Source organism: Taeniopygia guttata, chromosome 11 (assembly GCF_048771995.1).
Source record: "Taeniopygia guttata chromosome 11, bTaeGut7.mat, whole genome shotgun sequence".
NCBI lineage: Eukaryota > Metazoa > Chordata > Aves > Passeriformes > Estrildidae > Taeniopygia > Taeniopygia guttata.
Window position 1 is genome coordinate 5,735,115 of NC_133036.1, and position 20,531 is coordinate 5,755,645.

The following is a 20,531-nucleotide window of genomic DNA, read 5'->3' on the forward strand; positions in this document are numbered from 1 at the left end:
CCTGCTTTTTACACTATGAAAAGCTAATAAACAACAACAAAACAACACAAGCACTTTGCAGTTTAGTCAGCCTGCCAGAGGCACTGTCAAGTCCAGTCCCTCAGTGTGAAGATTATCAGGTGTTATGGATCCATTTACAAGCTTTGAGAGGAGCTCCTGCTGCTCAGCATCTCCCAGACCTGCAGCTGCTTCTGCAGCTGCTCATGATCCCACTTCCCTGTGCTCATTAATCCTTGCACTTACTCTGGTCTGGAGAGCAGCCCCAGTGCCCCGAAGCAACTTCTCCACTTCTTGTTGGCACACACCAGGCACATCTCTTTTTTACTTTCCAGCATCTACAAGACTCCTTCCCTGAGTGCTCTAAAACTCTAAGGAATTGGACTTAACTGGATTCATTTATTAGTAGGCTGCTTAAAGGCTGGAAAGTGCTACTACAGTGTAACTCATACTGCTGTCTCATTTTTAGCTTTTAAAGGAATTTGTGACTTAAGACAATCCATTTGTTTAACATTTAATAAGTATTAATTGCTCTCCTCACATGATCTGGATTTCACAGCACCAGTATCAAGTACTAATCAGTAAAGCCTTTGACATCAGGGAAATAAAGACTCAGTAGCCCAGGGCAGCACACAGATGTAGCCTCTGTACTTCCCCAAATACACACACAATTAGGGGTTCAATCTGCTCAGGTCTAGGATGAGTAGACTAGTGGGAATACTGTATTTAACCTCTACACATCACATCCTTAAAAGGAAAGAAGGGTATTTCCTTTATCCTGGGGAGTCAACCAAGATGAGCAAGGACTGCATATGGCCTCATCTAAGCTGAGCATCACACACACATTTTCCTGTTTATTTGGACTTGGATTTTTTTTAAGGTTTTACCTGTGTCCACACGGCCTGAGTTCTGTGTCTGCTACCTCATCACAGCAAAGTGTACAGCAGTTCTCTCTGATGCTCACTTGCTTCAGCAAAGCCAGGCGCCTGTGTCTGAAGGGAGAGACAGACCCACCCAAACATTAATTTGACTCAAAGCAATAGATTCAAAACTATTCTGAGAATTGCATCAAGGCCAACATAACACTTGTAGCAGTGCTGCATCATACTGCTGATAAACATCAATCACAATTGCCCACAAAAAAAGGCTTAATGTACCCAGAGACCTGCAGAACAGGCTGATTCCCTATTCTGGTCTGTCAGAAAGTGACAAAGAGGGGATTAAATAACAATTCTCTTAGTTCCCATAGCTGAACACTTAGAGAAATTCTTTTGTACCTGGCTACTTTCAGGAGTTAAGAAAAAAACCCAAATAAATAAACCTCACAAACCCATGTATCTACAACATAGAGAAACCCTATAATGCTCTAACACAGTTTAAAATAATAAAAACTGCATATTAAATCAACATCCCAGTATGGCAACAACCACAAGGGAGAGAAAATAAGTAAAAATCCCTCATCTGATGAAATAAGACATTTCCCACCTGGAACACACACACAACACCCATCACAACTATTCAATGGCAGGGTGATGTGTCTTGCCCCACCACCAGATGCACTAAAACTCATGCAGAGTTGTGCTGAAGTATGTTAAATCCTGTGATAGATAATTAGTGTCCACTCATACAGGCCTTTGCCTTATCTCCTATCACTTTTAAGATGATCAAAGCCATCTTTTAATTTATATTTGGCTTATCATTTCCAAGCAGTTCAGGCTGTAGGGCAGGGATGTTCTTTGTTTAAACAAAGAACAAGTGTCCAACCTTGAATGGAGCCTTTCTTCATTATGCAATAGCACTGAGGCTGTAACACAGGAGGCCAAGTTTCACTAGTCAGGCATCAACAGGAAACCAGTTTCCCCCAGTTTGTCTCTCATCTTTTGGCACAACCATGTTACAGCTCTCACAGCTATTGCCTGAACATTGCAATAACAGTGCCAGAACAACATCAATCTCATCTGAGCATCAGCCAGAAACTACAAACCTCTCCTCCTCTCATCAAACTACAAATCTCTCATCAACTACTACCTCTTGGTAGTGGTATACTACCAAGATGGAGGAAGACAGATTTGTACCTAACAGATCATCTTAAAGACTACATCAGACTATCACTTAAAGCACTTGAAGTCACAAGCAGAAATAACTTACTCTGGCTATAGGTAAGCACAACATGATTTTGCAAGTTGCATTTGATTTTCTCTGTATATTCCAAGCCTCAAACTTTACAAATGTGTGACTCCAACCCAGAAGTAAGGGTTGTTTTTTTTCTTTTCTTTTAAAACTAAGATACTTAAGTACCTCAAATACACTTGATCAAAGCTAGATAATTCAGAACCAGTCTCTGAATTTTATTACAGCCAGGGGTACCCCCTCCAACAACCTTACCCCCACTTAATTAGTTGTTTCAGTCACATACTGAAATCCAAGGTACACCACACAGATTACACTGTACAGTGTTACTGCTTATGTTCCAGTAAGTTATTATATTATTAATAACTTAATTCAGATGAGCTATTAGTTTTTTCCAGTCAGAAGTTTGGTAAAAGCTAAAGAAGAATGTAACTAGACCTGTTTCTATCTGGGTTAAGTTATATTTAGGTGGGAAAACACTTCTAAATTTGAATAACCTTTGTCAGTACTATCATTCAAAAACAGGGAAATTTTCATCAGGATCAGAAAAGGACAATTTCAAGACTTACAATCATTCAGCACCTCCATGCTGCCAACACCACAAATTAGGTCAATTTTAAATAGGACATACTTTTTAATTAATACTATACCTCCTCAATCAACCTAATCATCCTTAGATGGCAGAAGGTACTTCTATTAAAACAGCTTACTGTGTGGTACTAGTTCATTTTAATTAGCTTAATATTACAAAATATATTTTAATTTAGTGGATTTTGGTTGCATAACTCCTGCCCTACTGAAGTTGCACTGGAGCCTATGGTCTCATCTTTTTAGAGGAGGAACCTATGGAAGTTTGACCCCATAAGAAATTATTTTTGCTGAGTACAAGGCAAACTCAGACATGAAACATTTTATTTCTCTGCATGCAAACACACAGGGTAAGAGGATTACCTGGGCAAAATTATTTTCTCTTCTGCTGTCAGAAAGGCATGATCATTGAAGGTACTAAACTTCATTGGTGGTGGGTACTTGAAGGGTTTTGCCCCAAAGTTGAACTCACATTGTTGATAGGACATGAAACTTGCTGCAGCAAAAAACCCTGATCTGCAACATGATGAACAGGCATTTTAGAATGACTTAAATAATAGTAGAGCTTTCAGACATGTTACTATTACCATTTGAAAATATACACTGACAAGTTTAATACCAGTGTTTTGCAGCCAACTGGGAGAGCATCAAATTGCAGCTGCACATACTTACCTTGTTTAGTTCTCAGCTCCTGAATTTACTATTGGGATTTATCTGAATTTCTTAGTAAGTCAGCCAATAAAGGCTGCCTACTGTATAACTAGGATTAGTCACACTTAAAATCACAACTATTACCTCTCAAATTTACTGGAAAGGCAAAAGCTCAGTAATACCCCAAGTTCTAACAAGTACTCAAATTTGTCAATTCCATACTCAAAGAACAGAACACTAAAAGCTGAATAAAGAAAATACTCAGCAACTCTTTAAACTGAACTACTATTTGCCTGCATCTTGAATTTTATTCTGAGGGGAAAACATGGATTAAATTATTAGCCTAGTAGGAATAACTGACAAAGTACTGTAATGTTTAATTAAGCTGCATAGGAAGCTGCTTTCTCAAGTATTACACCAGCTTGTATTTTCTAAAGTAAAAGGCTGTACTTCCCTGTGAGAGTTGGAGAAGTTCACCATGTGCTAATTTTAACAACAGTTGGCAAAATAAGCCCAACACCTGCCTGCAATGCCACCAAGAGACATCCTCTGATGAATATTCAATGTGCTGCTCCAGGAGCTGGCCCCAGTGAATAGCAGTCAGTTAACAAGCCCTCTCCAACATTTACAAGATGGGCTTTATTTTTCAGAAGATAAGTTCCTCAGGCATGAGAAATTGTTCATCTTTGCTGCAGCCTCATTCTATTTTAATGCTATGCTAATTTGACAGTATACACCACTGAGCTGAACGTACCTTTGGAAAATCCAAAGTATTTATTTTGGACCCTGAAATCCACCTGTAAAATTATATCCCTCTTACTGATTTCTAAGCAACTTTCAATGGGGAAACTTGCTTAATGATGGCTTCAGGTAAGTAAACATGAATTTACATCTCAAATTGAAAACTCTTCATATAATTAACACAATTATCCACAGAGGTCATGTCCTTCCAAATGAGCAGATACTTACACAGCAGATGAAAATACTTGCTTCTCAGCAGGAAGCTGGTTTCCATTTAAATAGAAGATCATTTGCTTTTCTTGCAAGTCTAGTAGAAATCCTATTGTGTCTCCTTACATGCAAAACAAAAATAATTTAAATATTTAATTTCTGTTAAATGCCAACAACTACAACAGTTATTGTTTCAAGTATCACATATGTCACTGTGAGTTGTCTTACTTTAAAGGAACTGTTTGCAAAAGCACAAAAGAAACATTGATACAGACAGTAACTAAAAAACAAAACCAACCCAAACTAAAACAAAAAACCCAGGAGAAAATAGTAAAAAAAAAAAAAAAAAAAGTATTTTAGTCTGCCAGAGCATTAATACTACATAGTTGTAGAAATATTGCAGTGTATTTGCCAAAGCCAGAAGAAAGCTGCACTCTGTCACTCCTTGGCTACTTTACACCTGTTGAAAATAGACTTTAGCAAGTGGGTGTTCTGAGAAGAAATTTCCAATATGCTTGTGCTATTTATTTTTAAGAGGTGTTTTAATTTAGCCATCCTTGGGGGAGAATTTTAATAGAAGAGAAGGCGGCACAGTTCACACAAGCATGGCATGCACAGAATCCTACCAAGATTTCAAAGCTGAGATCAAGAACAGAATTTGCTGTCCAAGTAGTTATCCAAGAATTTAAAGTAAGCAAGACAGTGCAACTCCTCCTTAAAAAAGAAAAAAAAAGTCTAATTCAGAGATCAAGGTTTTTTCCCCTTCTCTAAAACAACTCTTAACCCAGAAAGGAAGATTTCAACCCTGTTGTGTACAACTACAAACAGGTGGGAAAAAGTGCAATGATTAAGTGTCCAATCTTAACTGGTGCTATGATTTTCACTCTGCATTTGAAAACAAAAAGTGTTTAACCAGCAAGAGTCTCTTTACACCGACTGGGGAACAAGACTCCAGTGCCCACTGTGCTCATTTAAATCACTCTTTAAGACACAGTAATTATTAAACCTGTATGATCATCAGAATTGGGCAGTAACTGCTCTGTTCACCCCTATAAACAGACACCGGCAAGGGGAAAAAATCCTGTGCAGAAATCCAGTTCGGATGAAGAGCAGAAGACAGATGAATACCTTCTTTCCAGCAGGGGTGGGAATGTGGTTTACTTCTGGCGTTATACCAGATCAGCTGCCGGCAGCCATCGTACGCGCAGGAGTATTCATCGTCCCCGATGCCGTAACCTTCCTTCAGAGAGAGAGAGAGAGAGCACTTCAGCCTGCAGCCATTCTTCACTCAGGGGCTGAAGCCTGTTTTCATCCACCTGAACTGTTGGAACCCTAGAAACTGAGAATTTTGGACTTTGTGCTGTCAGGAGCTGACTCCTAAGAGAACAGTGCATTTGATTTGAGACTGTGAGAAGGCTTTCAAAGTTGAATGACAGAACCAGGATTGTGGGTGTGGAGTTTGAATAGAAATGTGTACTACCACATGGTGGAAAACTTGGAGTTTAAAGTTTTAAAATATAGTAATATACATAAAGAAAAATGGAAGTTTTAGGGTGGAGCCTAGTCCATCTCCTTCATGGGTTTGGGTGGTGAGTAATTAGATGAAAAAGTCATTGTGGGTCATGGATGGTACATTATTGGGTTAAAAGCAAAAATAATTTAGGTGTAATTTCTTAATTAGACAGTTTATCCTTAAAAGGCCTCCTAGGGAAAGAGATAGTGCTCCATTTTGCAGTTTGTTAGTGAAGTGCTGTAGAACTCATGCTCTGAGACTGTAACATAGATAAGAACTAATGAACATCCGAGTCCAAACAAGAAATACTGTCTTGTCCATTTAATCCCAACCTTGGCAGAAAAAAGAAGTGAAGAATTGGCACTAAACCACTCTTCCAGGAGCAGGAAGGGTTTCTTTCTCTCTCCCCCATAAAGGTAATATATTTTTTCAAATTAGTTTTAGTTTCATTTTCACATCAAAAGGGAATTTGTTGGGGTGGGGAGGAAGGGAGAAGGGGATATTGTTTCCAAAGCGCCTTCCATTTTCTGCGACCTCAAATCACTCGTCTGTTAAAGTATTTAAATATCAGAAGGCTAGTACCCAAACAGGTTAAATTTTTGCAACTTTAAAAGTCACCACAGAGTAACAACCACTCTCTTATCTTGAAGTCCCAGTACCAAGCTCGCATTGCCCTGCTCACAAGATATCCATGTGCCACCAGAACCCACAGTACACAAAGAGAACACACAGCCCCTTCACCCAATTTGTTGCACATTGTGTCCCTTTCACTGCCAGCCTCCCTCAAATTGTGAAAACATTACCAAGTGATAGTCCTAAGGTCCAAAGCAAACACAGAATTAAGAGTTTCAGAGTGGGAGAAAAATCTGTCACATAGCAGAGCCAAGCCATGAAACCCAAGAGCATTATGGAAGGTAAGTAACTTCCTCATGCTCAGCATGGTTTGTCTGGAGTGCAAATACCAGACAGCATCTGATTACACAAGCCTCCCATGTCCCAAATTAAAGCTAAGCCCAGCTAATGAGTGTTTAATGTCATATTTAGGACTAGTCTTTTTGTTACAGATGCTGTAAATAAAGAGCATATGGCTGCTGAGGCCTGTGTTTGTGACATACCCAGAGGATAATATCATTGTGTTTCAGGCACACACCTGATGAACTTAACAGCAGCATTTGGCCACCACCAAAACAGCTGCAGCAACAGAAAAATCATCCTACTCGGAGATGTGGTATCTCCTATTTTCATACCTTGTACAGGACACACAAAAATGTACATAAACCAAGCTCCTTAACAGTAAGTGGGAAAAAAAAAAAATCTTTTAAGCCTCTTAAGCAGTCTAAAGGCAGACACATGGCCTTTTATTTCAAACAGTTTCTGTTACTCTCAGTGTCTGCAAGGACTGTGCTTAGCACAGGTCTGCATGATATTTTGTTTGGTTGTTGTTTTTTTTTATTTTGTGTATGGTGTATAATTATCTTTTAACTTAAATCACACTTCAATTCCATGCTAAAAATGTGGGACTGGACTTTAGATGTGACACAGATATGTGCATGTTAGCCATCAGCAGAAGACAATGCTATTTTCATGAATAATTAGAAGAAATGGAGCAAGACCTCTGAACTCACAGGAATACCTAAGTCAAATTGTGAGATAAGCTACTCTTGCATTCCCATTGGGTTTCTTGCCACTGGTGTTCGTTTAATCTCATTACTGTATTTATCTCACACACCCACAATGAATATTTACTCGCATGTATGTATTTGGCCTATCTTCATATTAACTTCTGTATTTGACTCAGCTGTAGAATGACTTTCTATAATAATCAGAAATGAGCAGTTTTAACTGCTTATCTCTACATTAAATATATATTTTTCTCCTAAAATAAGTTCCAAGTAAGAACAGAAAGCCATGCAATTACAACAGAAAAGAAGGGCTACAGGTGAATTTGTCACTCAAGCTTAGCCAGTAGGAGTGTCAACTTGAAACTCCAGCACTGTTTCCATTCTCAGCACTAGGCTAGGCCTGACATACCTTTTGTCCTAAAATTCTACCTTGCACTTCAATAAACTTTAATGGTTATTTGGAAGGCTGATAACATGGAAAATTAACTCTAAGCTGAGGTAGAAAACTTTTCTGGGTAGTAATCATTACTTTTTCTTATTATGGAAATACTGAAACAAGTTATACCATAGCATAAAAAGCATACAAAGTTTCTAACAGCCATGCAGAGTTACCAGGAGGATTTAAGAAGAAAGAAGGCCTAGTGCCATCTCCATGATGACTGACTATGTTTGGACTTCATGTGCATGTAGCACATTTTGCTTTAATGCTAGCAAGTACATAATCTTACAAGTAAACAGTAGGAAGAAGCATACTTAGAACTAAGAATAAGGTACAAAATTATCTGGATGAGGACAGTAAAGCAAGCTATAAAGCAAGACAGCAGACTTGTTCTGTACTCTCAGGAAAAGGCAAGAAGGTAGGGGGTCTAATCTTTTTTTAATCCTTGTTTTTAATTAAAAAGAAGCTTTTGCATTCCAAGACTGTCCCATATTGCTGCTACCAGCAAGTCCAATGATACCATGTTATCCCGGAGTGAATTTGAGTTATTTCCCTTGTGAAAGTTAATTTAATAGGAAAATGTGTTAAAGAGGATGATGAAATGGCTGCCTGGTGACCTGTGTAAAGGACAGTGTATGAGAAACTGCTGCTCCTGGTGACTTATTGTTTGCTTCCAAAAACAGAGCAATCTGTTATCCAAAGAATTTCCAAGACATTATGCTACAAGAAATAAATTCTCTATAGATTCCAGACAACAGCTAGCAGATAACAAGCTGTTTCTGCTGCAGCTCTGCATGACTTAGGTGAACTGTGTCAGTCTGCAGCAATAACTGACTTCTCCTGTACCACCACATTCAGCTAAAACAGCTCTTCACGGACACAGAATAATTGAAGGAAACAAGCAAGTGCTCAGTTATGACGACAGAATAACCAGAGCTATTTTCACAGATGCTGTAAGAAGGAAAATACTGATGTTACAATCACCAGCTCAATGATATTACAGGTACTCACATGGTTTAGAAATTTGCTGTCTTTGGTTGCCCATCCTATCTGCATCACTCCTGAAGTAATGACTGTAACTTCATAGTACCAGACTCCAGAGTCAACACAGAACGTGCACCTTACACTTTCAAAGGACGAGGCATCACATCGTGCCTGCCAAAACCAAACAAACCCAGTGTCCCCAAAAAATCACCACTCAAACCCAGCATCCCCAAAAAAATCACCCCTCAAACACCTTCCTGCCCTGGATCAAGTTTCTTGAGTGCAAGAATATAGCAACATAATTTTAGAGGCATTTCAGACAAAGTGACCTCTCTTTATAGTAGTACTTGTCACACAAACTAGTGAGTAGGCAAGACTGAAAATTTGCCTGTGGTTAAGCCACAGGCGAAAAAAAAAAAAATCAAAAGTGGAGAAAAGTAGAAAGTTGACAGAAACAATGTAAAAATTTAGAGACTAAGACAACCAAGACAGGAAAACCTAAATAGTTGGTTGTTAACTGATTCCTGGTAGGAAGGACAAGGAGGCCTTCAATGTTAATTCATGAAAATTCATCTTTAAGTAGTCAAACAAGTTTTAAGGAGTCAGAGAGGAAGTAAAAACCCCACATAGCTGAGACAAAAATCTGACTGCTGTGATCTTTTCAAGATGAGACAGGACAAACAATAGAATGATATTTTGACTAAAACTGCTCACAAAGTGAAAAACCATCTGACTCCTAGGAATCCTCCTCACTTCCCCAAAGTTTTGGGGCACAGGCATTACTTTAGTGTGAACATTTCTACAACTGAGATCAGTGTAGTGATGCTATAACCCTTTGATGACAAAGAAAGTTTTCTGTACAAATCTGGCAGACAACATAGATTCATTCTACAAAATCACCGGCTTTTTCTTAAGCCTCTTTTTCAGGTTGAATACATGAAACAATTTCCTACCTCTAATCCATGTGGTGAGATCTTCAGGTATTCACTGACATCGTTGCTGTTCAGCATAGCCCTAATGTTGGTCAAGTCAACCTTCTCATATGTAAACTGCCTGCCTTCTTTTAAAACTAAAAAAAAAAAAACCAAAAAAAAACCCAACCAGTGTTAGTTACTGCTGCTGCAAAACTCGATTTTAAACATTTCATATATTTCAATGATAATCTCTCTAGAATCCATATAGTTTTTGGCATAACTGAATAAAACATTGAGATTTTGCCTGCATGAAAACAGCTTTCAATAGAGTGTGTGTGTTAAATACACTCCAAACATGAAAGCATGACCTGTGCCTCTGACTAGAGCTCCCTCAATCTAATTAGCACTTGCAGGAAACCCACAGGCAAATGGAAGGCATCCAAGTTCACACCAAGGTGCCACTGTTTCAGGATTTACCATTGTATTTGTATATTCAGTGGGGAGAGTTTTTCTGATTCATTATAGTGGAAACAGATTTGGGATAGAAAGATAGGGAAAACAAGGATTTAAAGGTTTCTGCCATCTCATCTTTAGGTGATGGACTTGAACTGAGCCAAAGCAGCTCTCTCCCCCCCGCTTGCCCTTTCTACACAGAAGGATCAGAAGCATTTCACTTGCCAGGTATCAAATTGTTGATACATACATGTTAATTTATAAGTGAGAGATCTTATCCGAGAACCCCTCATATAACGCAAACTTGCTACAACATTTACACAGACATTTACTAAACACAGCTGACACTGGCTTTCCATAAGCTGACTAAAGCTCCTAAAGCCCAACAGACCTTTTACCCAAATTTATCTAAAAGGCATTAGAAAATACAAGGTCATTAGAGCTGCTTCACCCTTGAAATCACAACTAACCAAGCAAATTCGGTGATTTTTAGTAATCCAAAAGATCAACCTAGAGCAGTGCTTTGCCAAACACTTTTTACTTTTGATCACAAAAATCAAAAAGTATATTTAATTTCAAAAGTCTTCAGTGCCCAGTGTACAGAAACATAGAAGTGGCCATCACCAGGACATGTCAACAACCCAGATGTTCCACAGAGACAGAGCTGCACTGTTGAGCCACTCAGCAAACTGGCTGAAGTGTGGGTTACAGGAAATTGGTGCAAAGAAGAATTTTCATTGCAGCTCCAACTTGCAGAGTACAAACCACTTCCTTTCAAAAACATTTTCCCTGCCAAAATTTTCTTTCCATACCATTACACTGGATATATTTGTTGGTGTGGTTTTTGTTGTTTTCTTTTTCAAGGAGATATTATAAATGCAATCAGGTACACTAAGTGCTCATAAAAAATGAACACAAAGGAGTCCTCCATCTCTTGGGAGGAGTGATTACTATTTAATTAATCCATTCCTTTGTTATACCTACACAGATTGTCTAAACTCCACTGGGCACAGAATCCAACCTGGCGTTTTAAGTAGTCTGGGTTATCTGTCCATTTCTCCAGCAGGATCAGTTGGTCACTAATGCACGATTCAGAAACTGTCATTTTATTTTCACCTGCAATTTAAGAGGAAAAACAGTAATTGCTATCAACTAGGGATAAGTTAAAGATAATAACATCCTACAAATGCAGTAGAACTCTTCATACACATACATCTAAACCTCAATATTACAAGCATGAAATTGTTTTCCCAAGCAGATGTGGAATTATCTTCATTCAGATTTATCACTTCTCAGCATGAAGCTGCATCATCAGGAGACCGATCACAGCTGTTCTCCATCTCCCCAACAATGATTGATTTCTTTTGAAGTAACAAAGGTCTCATGTCATAAGTTATTATGTAGTAATTTCTAAGATGAGAAGGCCAGTTTCAGCAAATCTCTTAAGGGTTTGTGGGTGAGGGCGTCATTAAAGCAAAAAATATATTTTCCTGCCTACAAGCTCCCAATGCTAACTGTTGTCCAAGTCTAATACAGATTTATGTCAGTGACATAAAGGCTCCATGTCACAAATCCTTCTACAGCAATTTCTAACAGGGAAAATAAGTTTCAGCAAAGATCTCGGGGTTTTTGAGGGTTAGAGGGATGTTACTACAGCAATAAATACCAATGCAGACTCTCATGCTCACAAGTGATCAGGCAAAGCAGGTGACAATAATGCAGCAGAAGTCATGGTGTTAAGAGCAGTACCAGGCCAATACTCACTTGTTTGTGCAAACTTCTCCAGTGCTATTAGTGCAAAAAGCATCACTGTCGGGTGGGACTGGAAGTTCTAAACATGGGCAGTAAGAAAAAGTTAATTAATGAATACCCAGTATAGACCGATAAGAAGAGATGTAAGTCTGTCACAGAAGGCTTTAGGTCCAAAGGAGCCTCCAAAATTCTTGTATTCCACCCTCCTTTGGAGATAGATCCAGAGAGATCAGGCTACCCAGAGCCTTGTTCCATTGACTTCTCATTACCTCCAAGGATGGAGATCCCACAGGCTCTGGAATTCAGCCAGTAACGTACACTGGCAATATTTAGCAGATATTACTTCAACTTTTCACAATAATAATAATAAAAAAAATTGCATTCTAATTGCTATGGATGAATACATATGAAAGATCAAAGACACTTACCAAGCTGTGAAGTAAATATTCCAATATGCCTGGGCTGAGCAAGCCTATGCTCGCAGGACCTGCAAGAACATCAGGAATGAAATCTCTCCATGGGAAGTACCACATACCCATCACCACAGATCTTTTATAAACAAGGTAACAAATTAAAGAACACCAAACAACTTCACAGCAAAGCAAAACTATAATATAAAACAATTATTGTTTCTAGTAAAATTCTTGGTGCACATTTAATAATTACACAGTTACTGGCACATTACAGTCGTGTTCAGTTCACTGCTCTACACGGGTACAGAGTTGCAGCCAGAGATTTTGCAGTAAGACTCCAGCAGCCTCCACTCAGCATTTTCATGCTCTTTACTTTTGAAAAAACACTGTCTCCCCTTTACTTCCAGAGTCAATGTGTAAAGACCAGCTCCATCTATCAGTAGCCCAAAATAAGCAAAACTGAGCACCTGATATGGCCAACTTGATAGTTAATTATACAGCCTGCAGCACCAGAGCAAGCAGCCAATTTAAAATGGAAAAGCCCTCAAATAGTGTCCACTTAATCAAGAGAGACACACAAGGGAATCAAGCTCTGGCATCATCAAACTCTTAAGAACTTGCAGTGGGTTCCAACACTTCATTAACAAATTTGTTGCCTGAGCTGACACAATGAATCTGTGTCCACTAAGATAGAAGTAGATACAGTATCTCATTTTGACTTAGTATAATACAGTAGAAGTATTACAGTACAAAAACACTTCCAGACCTTGTTCTTTATTTTTTTTCCACAGAAATACGTTAATTGGGTTTTAATAACCATCAGGTGACACCAATCACTTTTTTCTTCTATTTCCTGTCCACTTGCAGAAAAGGAGCAAAAAAACTAGATACAAAAGAGATGACTAGCAGGAAGGAAACTTAATCATCACTTTCCAACTGTGTACTAGATAGGAATGACAGGGAATAAAAATTCTGTATGAAGTCACTTTAAAATAGAATCTCAGCAATTTTCTTTTAAGCAACACAGAAGAGAATCTTTTCAACTATCTACAATAGAATAAGACATGTCTACTGGAAAAAGCATATTTCTTTTTTATTTCTATACAGCCTCCAAGACCACTAACTTGATATTCCTACCTACACTCTAGAGAATGTGTCCTCAGTAATTCACAGCCAGAGTGGGTCTGGAGGACAGATTGATCACCAATGCTAAGGCAATATAGCAAACAGTGATCCCCAATCACTAACCACACATCAGAAGGATTTGTGAATCATTCAGACACTTAAATCAACCAGATTCTGTCACACCTGGTACCCCTGTGATGCAGGACATTATTCAGTTCTAAGCAAACACCTCTGACCTAGTGTGCATGGCGGGTGCCAAAGCAGAAGGTGTTGCAGAGAGCCAAGTGCCAGCTGTGAGGAGAAGCCCAGGGCTTTACCTGCTAATTTCTCTGCCAAGCAGCCGAGCACTGCAGTCGTGTTCCGGTGCTTGGCAGGGTGACAGGCGTCCTGGCAAGCAGCAGCTCCACTTAAGTTTAATATTTCAGTTAACTTCTGTAATGCGTCCTGCAAAGGAAAAATCAGAAAGCTCTTCAACATTACTGACAAATACAGCTTTCCCCCTAATTCAGTATCATAAAACCAGATTGCTTTTACACATTACTGAAGTCAGCATCATATTACAGACAGCATGGGGTGGTTATCTTCTAAGATAAGATAATGAAGGACAGATGAGAAGAAAAGTTCAACAGACCCAAGAGTCGTAACTTTAAAATTACCACCAGATCATTAGTTATTGTGATCAACAGCTCAGGACACTTCTAAGTGAGCTCCCCATGCAACAGGAACCAATTAGCACATATGCCACCTGATCCACCTGATCTATTTCTAGTGTCCTAAAACTCACACCCTTTTCAAAAGAAAAGGACAGTTTCAGATTTAGAATTCAGGACTAAAGAGACATGCCCCTTCCTCAAAAAGCCCACATTCCCATCATAAATTTAGGATGTTGTCAGCTTTACAGGATGTCAAACTATTCTTGAGAGCCTAAATGGTTTTCTGTAGTTACACAAATTTAGGAAGTAACCAAGGAGAGTAATAAAGCTAAAACGCCATGCTTTGACCTGCTTTGTTCAGGCAGTAAAATTACAGATAGGTCTAAAGAATTCTCTGCATTTGCAGGATAGTTAGGGGTTAATGTAGGACCAGAACAAGTCATCCCACAGGGAGAACCCCACCCTGAAAAGTTCCAAGTCCTCTTCAACTTTCCAGACTTCATGAAAGTTTCAGCTGATTCAGATTGAAACTGCATAATCTCAGGCAAGGATCTAATTAAAATAGAAGAACTCCTCATATTGAAGTCATCAGCAGCCATTTGGAGGAAAAATGAGCACTGCTCAAGTTGAATAAATGTGGTTTTTTTGAACTGTGTTCTGAGCCACACTCAAATCAGTTGACTGTGCTGAAGTCTGAGGTCTGTACAGAGATCACTCTGAAAAGTAGTTATGTTCTTAAAAGGAAAGCCACAAAAACAGAACTGATGAACAGGACTGAGCTAAGTGGAAAGAACAGAGAAAGAAGAAAGAATGACTGAGTAACACGCTTGGGATGGAAAGGACTCACTAAAATTAGACTCTTGACATACTGATACTGCTTTTAGCCATTATTAGAACTGTCAGAGAGATCAAGTATTTTGAGTTAAATAAATACTTTATAGAATAAACATTTTACTGCACTGCCCTTTTAACTTTATGGACTTTATAGCCTGCAAAACCAGAAAATAAAATACAGCATACTGCTGTTCTCCAGCTGTCATGGAAGTGAGGCAGTGACTTAAAATCCCTAAGGCAAAAAACTTGAAACCTCTCCGGTATAGAAGAAAATGAACAGCAGCTCTTACACTTTATGAGGCTGCATATGGCCAGCAGACCCCACAGCTGCAGCTCCTTGTGCTGTAAAGCAGCTACACAGGAAAAACCACTGTGCCCCCACCAGAAAAACAAGCAACTCATTCCTTGTCTTGATAAGGTCAACTATTTTATAGCAAATTCCTTAACAGTACCCAAATGAAAGTCATGTGGCTTTTGAAAAACAAATAATTTGATTGCTGAGGACATTGTAGAGCTAAAAAAAAATCCAGAATCACTCTCCCTATGGTGCATTCACAGCGGTCTTCATTTCCTGATTTCTTTTTTAAAGCAAAGTTTCTAGTCACACCTTTGTTTTCAAAATAACTCAGCAGTCTCTGTGACAGTCATAATACATTTCTCTTGTTTAAAAGTCTCAGATAACTTTAATCAATAGCTGAGAGGAAACAAACTCCAGCCACTGATGCAACCAGCTCTTCACATCCCTAACAACACCAATGGAAGACTAAAATTGGCAGGATCAGGAGCTTGAGAAATGAAAGCAGCAATGAAGTGATCATCGGTTTCTGAAGAAATTAGATAATGACAAACATTTGAAGACAGACAAGTTCTCTGTACAAACATTATGTTTAGTATCCTTAAGCACTTGAGGTTTTCAGTTACACACCTGCACCAACATAGCATGAACACCTCAGGTCATCTTTCCACCCAAAACCAGATTAGTGGCCAGTAAAACAAAAGTATTCTCATTTGCTAAAACCATATACAGGTATTTCATTGTTGAAAAATGTCATTTATTTAGCTTAACACACCCATTTTATTGCATTCCTTATGTGCAGGGCAGGAACAAATTAAAAAATTACTTGTAAAAGTGCAGCTTTGCAAATGAGGGAACAAAAGGGCAGAACTTGGGCAGCTTCTGCAGCACCTGCTCCTTCCCTGCACAGTTTAACTACCACACAGCAGAAGAGAGTGGCAGGAAAAGCAGCCAAAACCCAAGGGTCTCTTGCTCCTTCCTCACGGATCAAATTTATCTTTTTTGGGAATACTCCTAGCATTAATTAGCATTTAGATACCAAGTCACCCCAAATTAGTTGAAGTTGAAAGTTACACCCATTTTCTGAACCACTATCAGTCTTGCATCACTGGTGAAAGGCACTCAAAGAGATCATGGGTGTGGCAACCACAAATAACTGACATTCACAGATAAATGCATCTGCTTTCAACTCACTTTTGTTGGCAGAGGACATTCATCAAGAAGCAGTGTTATAACAGCTGGTCCCAGGGGATCTTCTAATGGGATAACTCTAATTAAAGATTGAACAACTTCCAACCAGCCTTCATCTGTCAACCACAAAACAGAAGTCACACTCAGAATTAACAGTGCAATTCAGAAGTGTTCAAAGTACACCCCTAAATGTAAACTGAAAAATCCTCAAAATTACCCAGTGAACTTAGAGATATCAGGAAAAACAGTTTGCTTTTTACACCACTGTCTTAGTTTGCAGTAGTTTAGAAGCTTTAATTCAAAAAAGAAGTTTACAGTTGTTTGGGTAATAGTGAACACCTGTATGGTTTGGAGAAGTCTTGCCCAGGCCAGAGCATCCTTTAGTTCCTACTGCTATTAGGAAGGAATAATCATGATGGTACAGACAAGTACTTTGCTCTTGTGTGATACTCAGAGTTCAGCATCCAATATCAACTCTTAAGTGGTAAATGCTACATACACAATGACACTGAGGAAATAATTTCTTTTAAGCAGAATCAGATCCCTCTTCCTGAGTTCCCTGAAATAACACAAGACCCAGAGAAACTCAGTGGGTTTTTCCCATGCCTGCTGGTCTAAAGCGTGTTTGTTTTCCTAAGGAGCAGCTCTCACTGTTGAATGAGTAGACAAGGGCTTTTACTTGCAAGGAAACATCCACTAAGAAGAGTTAAACTACTGATAAAGTAAACAGATTTGGATTTACAAGAAAATAGCTCCCTTAGAAGTGAAAATAAAGACAGTCTGTATCTGCATACAGGTGAGTGAGGTTGTAGAGGCAGTGCTCCCTACAACAACAACACAGCAGTAATACATTGAGGGTTGAGTTATGTTAGCACCTTCCCCTGAAATGCATTTTATTGAATTGCTGTAATATCTAACCAGCTTGATTAATTTAATACAGAAATATATTTCCTAAGATCATTCTCAACACTACTAAGTAGAGGTAAAAATTCAACTAAACCAAAAGTTTTGTTGAAGCCTTAAGCTGGGAGTATTTCTCCTACTGCAACGAAGATGAAACAGCCCTTGCTTGTCCTGCAGGAGCACTTAGGGACAGGGGTGGGACACAGAGAGTAAAGCAGAGGTGTAAGGTCAGCAAGACCCAAACCAGAAGAACATGCTGTGTGCTGACACCAGAGCACACAGGCTTGGCCCATGTCTGTGTACAGGTATGGGCTGTTCCTGATCAGCTGCAAACAGCCACTCTTTGTGGCTTAGGCTTTAATGCCACTGCAGTGTTTTTGTGGCCATCCATTCACTGCTTCTGGAGATTTCATGTGGGAAATTTAACTGAATTCAAAAATCAGGCCAATGCACGAGCTCAGTGAAGCTCTGAAGGGCAGAACTTTGTTCTGATTCTCACATCCCCAGAGCTACACCACATCCCAATACACCTGGCTGAGGTGTATTTTTCTTTGCAAAGGAAAGCAGGGCTTGGGGTTTGTTTTGTTTCTTTTGCTTGTGAGTCACAAATGAAATGCCCAACACAATGCCTTGATACCTGTTTCTGCCATTTCATGCAACGTGATCATTGAATAAGGAGGCTCCTGGTCACTGAAAGAGATATTGAACAGATCAAAATTTACACACAATCATCAACGTAACACACTGAATAAAATGACTATAGACAGACAGAAAACAAATCCAGTATCCATTTAACAAAAGGAAGTTACACAAACTGCAGATTGTTAATGTCATTTTCCGATCTCAAACACAGATGGGATTTGAGCCTCTCTCTGGCTCAACATCAACATCTGCATGTCTGCAACAGCTGACAAGTGAAATTGTGATCCACATCTGCATGTCTAAAAGCTGAACATAATGCCTAGATTTGGTGCTGTCCATTAGCAGGCTGCTTGAAGCACTGCATGTCACAGAGTGAATCCAGAGCAGTGCACGAGGGGCATCACTTCAGCAATATGTTTTTCCAAGAAATGCTCTGATAAATATATAATTATTTAAAAACCACCACAAAACCTGAATGGGAAGCCATCTAACAGCATCACAGTCTTCAACGAGAGTTGTTAAAAGAAACAGTTAAGGCAATTTAACAGCAAATATTTAATCCAAGCCATTTTCCAAAATGAAAACTGCAAGAAGTTCAATAGATCAGGTCCTCAGTCCAGTTTGCTGGAGTAAAGACACAAAGCTATGGACACATCTGTGCATCTGAGCAGGTACTGCCAGTGAAAGTAGCTAAAGCAAGACCCGAAAGTCCTGTTCAGTAAGCACCTCCAGGTCCAGAAAAATCTTATCCAGCAGCATGTCCTAAAACACTTTATTCAGTGCTCCTTAGGCACTGTGAACTAACCCCAGGCTTAGACTTTATGCTCCATGCTCACACTCTGTCACACAGCTCTGAAAAGAAATTGGAAATATGAAATACAGAGGAATTTTAGAAAGTGTCAACAGACATTACTTATGGAGATAATAAATCTACCTAGTTTGAGAGATTAATCATAAAGAGAAAAATCTCAGCATTGATGAACTATATATTACATAAATACATGTCTTTCTTTTCTTACAAAAAGGTGAGCACATTCTTAAATATTTCCACAAGAAAATGCTAAAGTCCAGTTTAATGCATTTTTACATTGCCATAACATTTGAAATAAATAGTTGGGTTGTTTTTTTAACTCGAGGCATCTTCACCTTTCTTCTAGAAAGTAATCTGCCCATAATGAAAAGTATTTCAGTTTTGCAGCCAGAATACATCAGAAGAAATGATAGAAAGATTCAAAGAAAGGAGAAAAAAAAACCTCAACAAATATCCCAACCATAAATACAAGTAAAGGCTATGATAAAAAAGGATGACATTTTTATCTGCAAGATTTCTGATTTTGTCACGAGTAGCAATTTTCACAGTATTGGCATTGAGCACAGGACAATCCTGTCCCACCGATTTGCCATTTTAACCACTTTATTTCCAATATCCCCTCCAGGACACACCTTCCTCATTTTGAAACAAAACAGCCATTTTGGTGACTTCTTAATTTGCAAGGCCACTTTTCATAGAAGCCTCAAAATATAGAGCTTATCCTTCCGAGTTTATTTAATTAAACTTCTAGGAAGCAGCTATCTCTAGATAGGAGAGAAAAAAAATCAGTTGACAGATATGTTTTAGGTCAGAACTTTGAGATTTGATAAAACCAAAAACAAGAAAAAAAAATGAACCCAAAGAAAACACAAACAAATAGCAAACAGGGAAAGCAACTATTCATTCCTTATCACAGTGCATTTTACTGTAGTCTGTATAAAAGCCCCCATAAAAATACAGTAGCTTCAGGAATTCATCAGAAACAAGACTCCATGGGCAGAGAAATAACCATGCTTATTGTCTCCCAGTAGCACAGGAAAGTGCTTGCAAGATTACAAAACTGCTTGCAAGACCCACAGGAACAGGATCAACTGTGCACAGAAGGGTTGTGAAACAGCTTAAGGAGCTAAACTTGAGGGAAAGGGCATGTGAGACTGGGCAGAGATTTTAAAAAACATTTGCCATGATTTGAAGATAGAGCACAAAATAAAACCTGTTTAAAAAAATAAATCAAACACATACCTTAGACTTGAATGATCATGAAAAACATCAGTCCTGATATTTTAACTTAAAGCCTTTGACAGCAGGAAGGCAAACTCCTTCTCTGCAGGCACATTCCAGACTTGATGCAGGTATATGAAATATGAATCAGGAAGAGTCTGAGCCTCATCCACCTTAAACTCAAACTCCAGCTGTCAGGCTGGAAGAGTGCTCTTCCTTCAGTTCTGGTTCTTCCAATTCCCAGCCTGCACCTAACCCAAAAGGTGTTGAGCTAACTTAACCCGTCATTTTTAAGGTCCTTTTAAAGCTTTGCAGAAAGCAACACAAAACCAAAAAAAAAGACCAAAAAATGGATGAGCCCATAAATATCCCCCACGCCCTTAATGGATGCTTTGAGCATGCCAGGAATGCAATACTGTTGTGAGTTGGGCAGTCACAACATGTGATCT

The 20,531-nt window shown here is 38.9% G+C and overlaps 1 protein-coding gene across 2 annotated transcripts in view; it reads right to left on the reverse strand.

The window, feature by feature from the left end:
- RSPRY1 (ring finger and SPRY domain containing 1) overlaps positions 1-20,531 on the reverse strand; it is a 36,146-nt gene that overhangs the window by 2,661 nt on the left and 12,954 nt on the right. For both annotated transcript variants that reach the window (XM_072934227.1, XM_002198024.7), the window contains exons 4-15: positions 18,046-18,098; positions 16,509-16,621; positions 13,850-13,976; positions 12,423-12,481; positions 12,007-12,073; positions 11,227-11,358; positions 9,829-9,944; positions 8,903-9,046; positions 5,446-5,557; positions 4,336-4,438; positions 3,079-3,231; positions 885-989 (exon numbers count right to left, since the gene is read on the reverse strand). In XM_072934227.1, coding sequence (XP_072790328.1) covers positions 885-989; positions 3,079-3,231; positions 4,336-4,438; positions 5,446-5,557; positions 8,903-9,046; positions 9,829-9,944; positions 11,227-11,358; positions 12,007-12,073; positions 12,423-12,481; positions 13,850-13,976; positions 16,509-16,621; positions 18,046-18,098 — 1,284 coding nt within the window. The remainder of the gene's footprint in view (positions 1-884; positions 990-3,078; positions 3,232-4,335; positions 4,439-5,445; positions 5,558-8,902; positions 9,047-9,828; positions 9,945-11,226; positions 11,359-12,006; positions 12,074-12,422; positions 12,482-13,849; positions 13,977-16,508; positions 16,622-18,045; positions 18,099-20,531) is intronic.